Below are 12798 nucleotides of genomic sequence, written 5' to 3' on the forward strand. Positions count from 1 at the left end.
CTCCTCCTGAGCAGCCGGAGCAGCGCCCCGTGCCCCGGCACACCGAGGCTGGGTCCCGCCGATGGCTCCCGTGCCGCTGGAGCCTGTGGCTGAGCAGAATCCCGGAGCACAAACCCAGGCTAAGATGCGGGTGGTGCTGCTCCAATAAAATCTGCTAATCGAGTGCATTCAGCGGGGTTGGGCAGACTTCCAGATTTAACCATACCGTGGCAGCCAGCCAGGAGTGGGAAATAGCAACACACTTGCTCGTGTGCAGGGACACAGAAACAGGTCTCTGCATCGCTTCTTTCAGAACATTAAAAATTACAGGCTATTAAAGAAGGCTTCACATGCCCTTGATAGCAGTTCAGACATCTACTTGCTTCTCTATTCTCTTACATCTTTCCTGAGCAAAATATCCTTTTTCCTTCATTCTTTTCACCCATGCCAAATAAGACAAAGAGATATATCACACCTAATTCTTCAGTACAAACCTAAGGTGAGAATTACAGTGGACAAGCTCTCCCTGGGAAGGGAGAATCGAAGAGCCAGTGTGAGGCCTCCTTCTGCCCATTCTGCAAACAAAGCTAATATGCTAGTTTTCATGCTGTATTTTATTTCTCTCTCCATGAAATCTATCTCCTTAAAGGATAAAAAATAAATAAATTTGAAAATCTGATAGAAGCCATGGGAAAATTAAATATGAAATAAAATTAACAAAAACCACAAAATCCTACCATCTTGGCTAAATTCTATTTCACAGGAAGAAATTACTTTAGATCTATTTTCTTAAGATTGCAATTATTTCTAAAATTGCTTTTTTCATTTCACAAAACTCTCAGTGTTCTGCCAGGGAGAACCTGAATTTATCAAAAGCGATTTTAAAAAGAATATATTTTTTATAATCTGAAATGTCCTTGCCAGAGAGGAGATAAGATGGAAGAGAGATGAGCCTAAAACAGATGTGTAAATTCCTTTAAAAAGATGTTTTTCCTATCATTAATGGAAGAGAAATAATGGGAATTAATTCTCTTAATTTATTTATTTCCGAAATTTTCTGTCACTATATGAAATGTCAAATTTTCATTTGAAATGAATTTGAAATATTAATTTGGAGATCTGTGATACAATTATATCACAAACTCTATATCCAAAAGAAGGCCCCCAAGATTTTGAGTGCATTCTGAATGGCATGATCTGTAATATAGAAACCAATAGATTAAAGAATGCATTGTGGGAAATAAAAGGAGGAAAATGCCACACACTAAGTTAAAGAAAAGGCAAGTAGCATTTCTTTAACCCCATTATTTAACAACATTAAACAATTAAAAATCTCACCAAGTCTCAAAGAAGAGAATGGGAGTGTGTGTGGAAGGTAACAGAGCTCTGTTGTGCATCTCTTGCAAATGCTCAATGAATTATTACTTACTGACACAACTAATGAACACTGCCAGACCCACTGAGTTACATTAACCCAACGTGCAGCTAAGCAGGTATTGCAGAATTGCTGTCTGGGATCTGGGTGAGGTGCTTGTTCTAAGTGTCTTCAGTAAAATTCTCTTTTCTGCAACCCCATAGCCCGGGTGCAACACTTTCAAACTCGGTTCCAGCATTATCCAGTGAAAGGGCCACCAAGGCAAAAGCTGGGCATGTGTGGAACCAGTAACTCTGGGCTAGACCTCAGCTGTGCCCAGCCTCACATTTACACAGCCAGCCCCGGCAGGGCAGGCGGGAGCAGAGGGACAGCTCACTGCAAGGCCACAGCCACACACCCAAGCTAACCACCCAGAGAACTCCCTGGGGAAAGGCAGGTGCATTATTCCCCTCTTGGGAGGGAGGGAGGGGCTGCATTAGAAGGGATGCAGCACAGAGATGCCCATCCCAAAGCAGCTCGAGGTCCCCGACAGAACCACACAAACCTCCTCAGTCTGACAAGCAAGAGCTTTAAAATAGCTTTCAGCTAAAGACAGCTTTCATAAAGACTCAGTATAATATCCTTCTGGACACTTGTGGCCACTTTCAGATGCCACATATTTTAAAACACCCAAACAAACCCCCTGTGGAAGTAAAAGGCCAGCATGCATGGAACAATCACTGCATCTGCCCAAGACCTGGATTCAGGAACACAACTGCATACTATAAACTTGTTTTACAGACAGTAAAAAAGAGCAGTTTCACTGAACACCATTTCAATTTATTTTTTTTTTAAAAAATAATTTCTAAACAGATGAGAATCCCTCAGAATCCTAGAGGGATCAGGAGCCTGCTGTAGACCTACTGCTAAAACCTCATTTAAGTGATTTAAGTGCAGCCACACTTGTACATGCTCAGCACCGGTGTGACCAGGGCCAGAGAGCAGGTCCCAGTGGCCTCATCTCTGATCCGCTGCCAGAGAGAAGCCACAAAGCTCAGCTTTTACCTAATCATAGATTCCATCATTGGGAGAAGCCAAAAGGTCCTTTCAGTGTGTTACAAATAGTGCTCAAACACTAGAGAGATGAAAGGAAAAGTTAAAAAAATTGACATTTCACACTTTTGCTGGTCAGACAGCAGCTGACTGTGACCAACCTCCAGTTAAAGGGCTCTTAGGATACAGAGAAGGAAGCTTGGTCTGCCTCGTCAGGGTGAAGGCAAAAGGGCTCCAGCCTTAACTGTACCTACAGCTGTAAAAAACTGAGGGTGCATTTTATTGTCTTTTTTACTACAGTTCATTTCTAAAATAAACAACACCTCTTTAAAAAAACCCAGACAATTCTTCTTCAACAGCATGGCTCATCTTGCCCAAAGCTGTTATTTTGCAGTTAATATTTGCAAGTTGTAGGTTACCACCACAGTAAATGACACTTGCAGTATTTACCTTTGCATACGGAGGACAGTTTCTGAGGACAAGAAAGCAGATGTTTGGCATGAATAGATGTCAAATTTTCATGTAGGATTATGCCTAGAACATTCAAGTCTGCTAAAATAATGGTGGCACTCAAAATTCCCTATAAAAAATCCAGTAAAATCTTTTGGAACAAGGAGTGTTAGGCAGCCAAAATAGCAGGGTTGCTGCATCACTCTGAGAGTAGCCTTTATTTTTTATTTATTATTTTATGTTCTGTTCAAATCACCATCATTTTGGTGTATTTCCATCCATCTGTCACAGAAGAAGGAACAGACTTCACCGCCAGCACCCACAGAAGTTCCAGCTATAAAGTTAAGCATACCAAGGGTCATTGTGCTGCTGGAATGCTTCAAGAAGTTTGACATAAACAAACACTCAGCCTTAAGATCAGGCCTCACTAAACCTTAGAGCTCTGTTCCCAGGCCTTTAGAAATACCACCTCTAAAGGGGAATTTAAATTCAACATGTCTCTTGGATAGCCAGTGCAGACAACTAAATGTTCCCAGGCTAGAAATGCACCTCATGAAAAACAAGCTGATGTTCCAAAGAACAGTCCTTAGGTGGGAAGAAAAGGAGGCATTTTTGCTCTTTACCAAGGTTCCCAAAATCCTGAGCAGCTGGCAAATCAGCAGAAGACCTTCTTACAGACCTCAAATCCCCTCCTGATTTCACACAGAAGCATTCCAATACTTGGAGCTGTGGAATTTTTATTTTTATTTTGTTAATTTGAAATTAAGTTAACTCCTATGAAAATATTTTCTGTGAGTTTTCATCCTGGTAAAGAGTGATTACACACAACTACCTGACCATCACAATCTGACCTCAAATCCCCTCCTGCTTTCACACAGAAGCATTCCAATACTTGGAGCTGTGGAATTTTTATTTTTATTTTGTTAATTTGAAATTAAGTTAACTCCTATGAAAATATTTTCTGTGAGTTTTCATCCTGATAAAGAGTGATTACACACAACTACCTGACCATCACTACTCCTGGCCATCTGATATCAAGTTGAAATAATTTAAAAAATTGCAGAGACTTAACATATAGGAAATGTAAAAAATGTATTAAAAAATTAGGTTTAGACTGCTCTGGTTAAAGGCTGTGGTTAAATGATGACCATTCTCAACAACATATAGTGGCAAATGCCTGCTCGGTTTCTCTCCATTTTTAACTGGTCTAAGTACTTCTAAATCACTTTCAATAAGATACTGTAACTGTATTTCAGCACATCTGATGCATTAACACAGATATTTAAGAATCAAATTTATAGCAGCACACACCCTGATAAAGACTTCAAATCTAATCACAGCAGAGCACTGGAGTAGAGGCAAAAGAGGCCATTGGAACTTCATGGAATAAACAGCATTTTCCCCAGGTTTTCCAGCATTGAAAGCAAATGAAGCAACAAGCTGATTAGAGGAGTTTTTATGGGGAGTTAATTTCTTTCATATGAAACTCATTTAACAACTTGCTGACTCAAAACAGTTCCCAAAAGCCTGCCTCACCCAGGTGTGCCATCTCTGTCAGGTTTGGATGGCTTGGTGAGGGCACTGGTGTGGCAGCTGCCAAGAAACAGGGCTGGAATTTCTCTTGTTGAAAATGTCTGCTGTGTTCTCCTTAGGTCACTGAATCTCAGCAGCCCTCTGGGGTCACCTCGGGTGCCTGAAGCCCAGGGTTAGCCAAAGCTGCAGAAAGTGCAGCTCCCATGCACTCATGATAAACAACAACCACAGTAACCTCAACACCCCTCTACAACATCTGCTGTCTCCATCCAAATGGTGGCAACTGAACAGAAATCTAAAGTATTTTAGATCTCTTCAAATAAGTATAACCTTCTAAACAGAAATATTATAACACAATATTAAATAAAAAATATTAAAGTACAATTTAGATCTTCTGTCTCTGAAGGTTTTGATTTACATAGCTCTGCCATCAATTTACTAATTCAAAAATTGTATTTACTGTGGTCAGCAATACACAACATTGCTTGAAGCATATTACTCCTTTTTTCCCCACAGCAGCAAGACAAGAAAACCACATTCTGACACATATCCTATCTCCTGAAATGACCCTTGTAGAGAACAAGCCAGGCCTCCCTGGGCTCCCGCAGCCCAGTAAATCCTGTCCCCACTGGCTCGGCCGTGGTTTTAATCTCAATCTGTCAGCACAGAGGCACCCCCCTGCACACTTAGAGTAATATTCTGATAAATCTGATGCTGCTGGTACACTGTGAGCAGCCTTACATAAACAACAGCTCTGGAATCCATGGATAACAGGAGGGCTTTGCAGGTAGTACAGAGACCTGGGTGAGCGAGCAGGCTTGCTGCCTCAGGAGAGACTGCCATGGAGGGACTCGGGATACAAAACTGCTTTTGTAAACTCATAACATACAAAGTATCAGATCCCACGAGAAACCAGGGTGTATAACAATGTAACATATTCAGGACAACTGTTCACTGCTACAAGAATGCTTGGAACTCAAAACCAGGGAGAAGTAACTTTGTCACTCCGCCAGAGGAAAAATTCTCAGGGTTAGGAATCTCTGTTAACAAATGACTTCTGCAGAAATAGATAAAATCAGTTATAATTTAAGTGATAGTGAGAAGTATTCAACTGCTCATATTTTTATTTTTGCTGTTTGCTGTGGCTTTTACATGCACAATTTGAAGAAAAATTATTGGAAAGAACTGTCTCCATTCAACACTTAACTGAGAGAAAAGCAAGGACTGATCTAACTGATCACTGTTCTACAAGCAATGCAGAATACTGAAGTAAGAAAAGCTGTTCTTTTGAAAGCTTTCAATTGCTGTCAAAGCTAATGCTCTGGAGGTTACTCACAAATTCCTCTGCAAATCAGGGCTCACTTTTAGGTTAAATCAGTGGTTCAGGATCTCAGGAGGAAGTGCTGGAAGCACAGCACCTGGTGGTGGCATTGCACAGAAAACGGGACAATTCCAAGCTCCCTTGTTCCTGCTCAGAACATCGACCTTATTAGCTGAGTGCAGAACATTCAGTTCCTGTACAGGCACAACTCGCCTTTCAAATGTGAAGCTTGGGGGAAATGGCATTTCTCCAATACAATGCAATTTAATCCAATACATTCTGGTCTGCTTTAGCCCAAATGAAATTATGTCTAGTTGCATTATTTTGATGCAAAACAAGAGGCAGAACTATTAATCTTGGAGAACGTATTAAACACACCCACCTGCCCTTTTCACCAAGGACAAATATCCCCTCTCATGACTTCAATAAACACTTCAAGGTAACACACAGCATTACTTCAGAGAATTGTCTTTTTCAACAAACAACATTCAAAAAACAGCATTCTCAAAACCACAAAAAAAAAAAAAATCACAGAAGGAGATAACAGCAGTCCTTGGAAGAAGATCTTCCCACTTGAAGGTCTCCCATTCTCAGTGATTCATGCTATTTTCCAAAATCCTTTTATTTTTTTTTTTTTTCTTCAAACAGCATTTCAAACCTCTTTAGAAATGACAACCTGTTGGACTGCAAATGCATGCCCTGCTGTTTAGAAGCTGGTCTCAGGCAACTAAATCCCAACAAACCCAGAAAAATTGGATAAGTACACTCATCCCATTCATCTCAAATGGATGAGAGCTGTGAAGCTTAAAATGTGAGAATTTAAATTCCCGTATTTATTAGTCATATCAGCGATGACCACACAAGGCAGCATCTACTCTGAAGTACTTACAGCGATGGGATATTACGTCAGTAGGCACAGCAAACCTGGAGTGCCAAGGTGCAAACAACAGAATATTCCAGCAGCATTCTGGATAGCCTATCCTTCCTTAAACCCCACGTGGTGACAGCAACAGCTCTTGGCCACTAAGAGCTGATATGAACTGCTGCTTGACTTCTGCTCAGGCCTTCTGGACCCAAATGTTTCATCCTTTGTGGAAACTACAGTTTTCCACCAGAATTCTGATGGTGCTGCAGATCAGAAACAAAACCCATCTTTCCAAAGCATGAGTTGGACATTCAGCAAGTCCCTCAAGACACAACTACTTTGAACACATGGTTCTAGTTTCCTTTAAAGAGCACAATAGGCAGAAGCAGTGTCAAAGTACAAATACGAGGGATTCATTCTTTCTATCCCAGTTGTACCTTCTAAACATGACACTGCCAAAAGCAGACTCCTAATGTGACAGGTCTTGAAGTAAAAGGTACAGAAGCTGTACAATACATCTGGTTTGGGGAGGGAGGTGCTGTCAAGTATTATAATAATTATTCAAACATAAGCGCAGAAGTACACAACGCTTTACATGGGTTACACTTCCTGTTCCTAAGAGTATCAAATTTTATGTCCATACAACAGCCAAAACTTTTAATTTTGTGATCCTGCATATCTCTCTAAAATTCTGACTCTTATCTGAGCAGCCCAGTGTCTATTTTCAGCAGCCTTTTGGAGCTGATAATACCTTTGGAAGCAAAATAAACTTTGATGCACATGCACTGTACTTGAGGAAATGCTGCTGCTTTAACGCATCCTAGAGAGGAGGAGAAGGATGCTACGAGGATGCACAGCAGACAGAAGCTCTTCCTGGAAAAGTGGATGGCTTTCTGCAAACAAAGATTGTGTGACAATTGTGTGGTTTGGTTATGGAGTGTCAAAACTCTGGCTTCAGCAGATGCTTCCACAGCACTCCCACACCATGAGTCACCTGGGACTGTTCTGGTTTCACATCATCCAGGAAATGCTTCATTCATGCTGAATTGGGTGAACAGGGAGGGCAGCAGATAGCTGTGCTCAGAGGAGTGGCATCACCAGGCAACATCCTTCATGAGGATATTCTAGGCTCAGATTTCTCTCATCAAGTAGTAGCTACAATAATTCTCTATTTTACTGATGGAAATTTCTGTATTCTGGACAGATTTTTTAAAGACTACCTTGAACACTGTAAGTGCATTTTTATTTTGTGAGGTGCAGTAAAAAATCAGCATTTCTGTAGGACAAAAACATCAATTAAATCCACTTCTCAGGCAGAATTTGAGAAAAAAACAAGGAACTGGACAGATGAGGAGCAAGACCTGTCCTTCTGTAGCCATCTTGCACCAGCATGCTTGGGATTTTTTGCCTGAAGTGCAAACAGCTGAACTTGATTAGAATTTACATTTTCTGGATGATATTAAACCCAGATTAGTTTTAGCTACGTGTCATATTTGTGGCACTCTCGTGCTGCGATTTGCTGAGGGCGAGGAGAGCTACACCTGCCTTCTGTACGAGGTCAGAATCGATGAGCTGAGGTCCCAGCTCTGGAAACATCAAGGTACTGGAGCCACGATTTTGCAGCGCTGTTGCACTGAGCTCTTCCCAGTGCTGAAATCAAGTGCTTTGCTTTTGGTGCAGTGCAATAGAAAAACTTAACCTTCCCTCCCTTATTATTGCAACATTTTCAAGCTACAAAATAATGATAATCAACAGTATCTACAGATTCAGCTCTCGCAGAGACTGCCGCTAACAAATCCGAGCTGCTCTAAACCGGCAGGTCCAAGCCGAGCTGTAAGAGGCGAGGAGGGGGTATTCTGCCAGCACTACATTCTCCTCCCTTCCCTTTAAACCCCACCCCACCCCACCACCAGAGAAGTCAGCCCCCTTACCTGATAATATCATCGTTGTGCCCGAGGAAGAATTTCTGGCTGTGCTCCCTGGTGTTGTAAACCACGCCGACTCCAGCCACGAAGTACACCACCTCTTTCCCTGCCGTGTAGTACAGGTTGTTGCGGCACTGGTGGCCCCGGTAGCCGTACACCCACTCCAGCCGGAGCTGGCAGCGCGGAGCCGTCCGATCCGCCATGATAACCAGCCCCCTGCCCACCGGCACACACAGCCGAGCGCCGGCCCGCCTTCCCCCGGCACGCTCTCCCCTTCCGAACGGCGGCGATCCCCGCCCGCCTGCCGAAGCCTCAGGTGTCCCTTCTGCGCGGGGATGGGGATGGGGATGGGGATGGGGATGGGCAGCGCATCCGCGGATCCGGGCTGCCGCCGCCGCTGCCGCGCTACCGCCGCGCCGCCACCATCATCTGCTGCCGCCGCTGCCCAGGACGAGCCGCCGCCGCTCCGCCGCCGCTGCGCGACCCGGGCAACTTCTCGGGGGCACGAAAACACACCTACAAAAGCAGCAGACACGGCTTTTTTTTGATCTCCGAAGGCAAAGTAACTTCTGTGCGTCACCAGCACCACCTGCCAAAGTCTCCCCGCTGCGTCTCCCGTGTTGCACCTTCTTGGCTTCCTGCACAAAGATTGCTGGGCGCTCTTCTTTTTAACATATCTACCCTCGGGGCCAGAGCTGGAAGAGAAGAGAACACAAAACCCGTGCGCTAGAACCGCAGAGTGCACGTGTGTTTAAAATGCAAAGAGATTGCCTGGACGAGGGAGCTCTGCTCGGATGGGGGAACTCTCCTTGCATAGGGGAGCTGTTCTCGGATGGATGCTGTGGCCACTCTGGGTGCTCTGGGGGGCTTCTGAGGCTTTTCAGCAGGATCCAGTGCTCCCAGTCCTCATACAAATCCTCTCTTTCAATATCATCTCATATACAACATCCAGCATAAATATGGGAATATTACCCCACCTTTCCTCACCCCCAGCAACCAAAAACTTCCTTTTCCGAGTCTATAGCAACTGTGCAATTAAGACAATCTTACTTCCCTGTTTTCAGTCACAAAACACTCCCAAGTCATCATGAGATAGAGGGGACTGAGACTCGCTTTTTTTTTTTTCTTTTCTTTTTTTCCCACCTTTTTTTTCCCACTGTCATCCTTTGGAATGATATTATAAGGAATACATTTCCTCTCTTGCCTTCTGCTTTTCCTAAAGCAGAATTCATATTACCATTATCTGTCGAGCTTGGTTGCTGCATGTTGTTGGTGGTAAGACATCCACTGCTTTATAGTATCACTGCACAGGAGCCCAAGCCCAGCCCTCAAGAAACTCACTCCAGAAGGCCACAACCGCAGGGAAGAGGATGCAGAGGAGCAGAACCAAACACTCATTCACAGTGCTCAGCGCCAGACGGACGGGAAGAGGGAATTCCAAGGCTGACGACCCCTGTACCTTTTCCCACACAACACGCCTCACACCGACCGAGCTGAAGAGCGGCGTGCCGGCACCGCTCGCACACGGGGTCACAGCGCCGGCAGCACTCCAGGACACGGCAGCGGGACACCCGGCCTCGGGGAATGCGAGCCCCGGAGGCTCGGGAGCCGCCTCCGGCAGGAGCGCCGGCCCCGGGCGGGCGGGGGGGCGGCCGGAGCCCTCACGACGCCAGCCCTGAGGCGGAGCCGCCTTCCCGCCTCACGGGGCGCGCGCGGGCGGCGGCGCGCGGCCCTTCCCGCCCTTCCTCCTGAGGGGACCCGGCCCTGAGGGGAGCCCGGAGCCCTCAGCCACGCCCGGAGCGGCCCAGCCCGGCCCTGCCCCGCAAGGCACACGCAGATTTAGGTAAAAAAAAAAACAACAACATCTTTCCATCTTTCTGCTTTCCCCTGTGCAGTAGTCATCAAAAGTCTCACAAAATACAACCAAATTCGCACTCATATTTTTTAATCTCCTTCCCCAGCAGCCGCTCATCACAGGCACCTTGTTTTACCGTAGAATCGTGGAAATCACTGCCCCTCACGAATTCTTCATCCTTTCCCACCTTAATTCCCAATTCTTAATACCTTTCCATGGTATTATTCCGTGGAATAACTTCCATGTGATCCCAGCTTTCATTTTATGATTTTTTTGTTAGTTCTCCAATTTACATAATAAAATTAATCAATATGACAGATAGGCTCTTCACCTATCCAATCAGGATAAATAAAAAATTAGTTTCAAGCCTCTGCTGCCGTGGCTGTCACTGCTCTGTGATTGACAGCAGTCAAGCTGAACTTCGTATTTAACATATAGGAAAATGTATATCCTGCATTTTGGAAAACAAAAAAAAATAATTTATTATCATTATTTTAGCAATTAATTACACTAGTCATGAACAAATACCCCATAAATACTGCAAAGAAAAACCTTAAACATGTGGAGCAACACAAATTCAGTTTCATTCATTTTCCTATAATCTGTGCTCTCAGGAATTTGGTACATTTTTGATGGTGATTGAATTAATTCAATTAATTTAAGCATGAGCTTTTGTGATTTTTTTTAGCAATTAACAAAAAAAAAAGGAATTATTACTTTCCTATTAGGAGCTGTCATGTTGCTGAGAATGTTCCTCAATGCTGCAGCCTGCTGTTCACTGTCAGCACAACATAAATATCCTGGATGCTCTCATGGACTGTTTTTGGATGTTAATTCCAGGTTCTGGAGTCCTCAGCATCACAAAGACAATGGAAGGAGCAATAGAAGCCCAGACAAAGTGTGAACCTAAGTTAAAAATGGCATTTCTGTTAAAAAAGGATATATTACTTCAGATTTTTTTTTAAATATTATATATTATATATTCTGCCTGAATATACTTCCAATTTCACATAACTGTAAAAATGAATGTTTTAAAACATACCGAAAAACTTAATGAAAAGAGACATAAAAATTGGCAATAGCAGCAGCATTTTTCTTCCTCATTGTGGCAAGGAGCCCACTGACCAGGAACACATATCCTTTATTTTACTACTTTTTCTTTAATATGAAATGTAAAAACCAACTAATGTAGACTCTTGGATAAATAGTACCTGAGTGACAGTCACCACTCTGCCAAAGGGACCATTTGCTGCTGCTGTTGGGTTTTTTGATGGCTTTGAGGTTGGTTTTTTGGGTTTTTTGTCTGGTTGGTTGGTTGGTTTGCTTCTTTAAAGCAAACCTTGTATAGAAGATGCCAGAAAGCACCACATCTCAAATGAACTCCAATCCTCTGTATATCCTCATCCTGCCCACTCTGTACATATCCAAGAGCTGTGATCAACAATGAGCACCGAGGTTTTCCCTCCCAGAAACATCTGTGCTATGTCCTAGATCTCTGCTCCACAAAATAGCCTTTATAACTCCCATTTTTATGGATGAATGTACAGCAGATGCACAGAGATGGCACATTAATTGGCATTTCAAAATTGGTACCTCTTATTTGAGCTGCAAATGCTTTTAAAAATTATATAAAATCCCTGAGAAGTCAGGGGAGGGATCAGAAGCAGGAGCTGTGATCTAGTTCTGTTTATTTGTTGCCTGGCATTACATTAATCCAATCCTGACTGATGCTTCTTGGTGATTTTACAATTTAACTACAAAATCATAACAGGGGAATTGGCTCTAAGCTCTTATTCCCTGTGGGCAGAAATACTGATTTGCATTAATGAAACACTTGGATCCGGCCAGAAACAACGTTAGGAAAAAAGGAGAAAAGAAAAAACGGAGCCTTTTCCATCCTCATGCTCGTTTTGGAGAGACAAGCCTGGAGGGAAAGTCCTGACCAGCCAGGATAGATTGGTTCTGCTGCTGTCCCAGAGCTGTGCAGGACAGCCAGGAACAGCAGATGGATGAAACCTCCCCATCCCAGCTCCGCACTCCGACACAGCGGCCCGAGGGCTCCCAGAGCCCCTCTCTCACCAGACACTGCCTCCTTCATCCACCTGTGGTCTGTCTTTCTGCCATCTCTTCACAGAACCGCAGTGACCAATTTAAAATCAATGCAGAAAGCTTGAACTTCCCACAGAACTTCCTTTTTTCCTGCCACAGTGAGGACGGCGGAGGTCCTCACCTTTCCATATCCCGGCTGCCATACTTGACCCAACTTCCCTCCTACGATGATTTAGCAGAGACGTGTCTAAATCTTGCCACGTGCTTACATAACTCCTTAGAAATCTGACTTTCAGAGCGAAGAGAACTTTGATCCGAGCTCTTCATTCTCTCGAGGGAGCACCAATAGCCCTCGGCGGCAGCGGTGCCCTGGACAGAGTGACCTCTCATGGACGATGCCGGCACTCGGTGAGC

General features: G+C 43.9%; 1 protein-coding gene across 12 annotated transcripts in view; it reads right to left on the bottom strand.

Annotated features, from left to right (window-relative positions):
- The window catches only part of EML6 (EMAP like 6), an 88132-nt gene extending 77919 nt beyond the window's left edge, over positions 1-10213 (bottom strand). For 4 of the 12 annotated variants that reach the window (XM_086875094.1, XM_086875091.1, XM_086875093.1 and 1 more), the window contains exons 1-2: positions 9822-10201; positions 8487-9175 (exon numbers count right to left, since the gene is read on the bottom strand). In XM_086875094.1, the coding sequence (XP_086731220.1) occupies positions 8487-8683 (197 nt within the window). In that variant the 5' untranslated portion in view covers positions 8684-9175; positions 9822-10201. Of the gene's footprint in view, positions 1-8486; positions 9176-9821 lie in introns of all 12 variants that reach the window. The other 8 variants (XM_086875101.1, XM_086875097.1, XM_086875090.1 and 5 more) reach the window with 5 other exon arrangements.
- Positions 10214-12798: the final 2585 nt, after the last annotated feature.

Source organism: Cyanistes caeruleus, chromosome 2 (genome assembly GCF_971803275.1).
Source record: "Cyanistes caeruleus chromosome 2, bCyaCae1.hap1.1, whole genome shotgun sequence".
Taxonomy (NCBI): Eukaryota; Metazoa; Chordata; class Aves; order Passeriformes; family Paridae; genus Cyanistes; species Cyanistes caeruleus.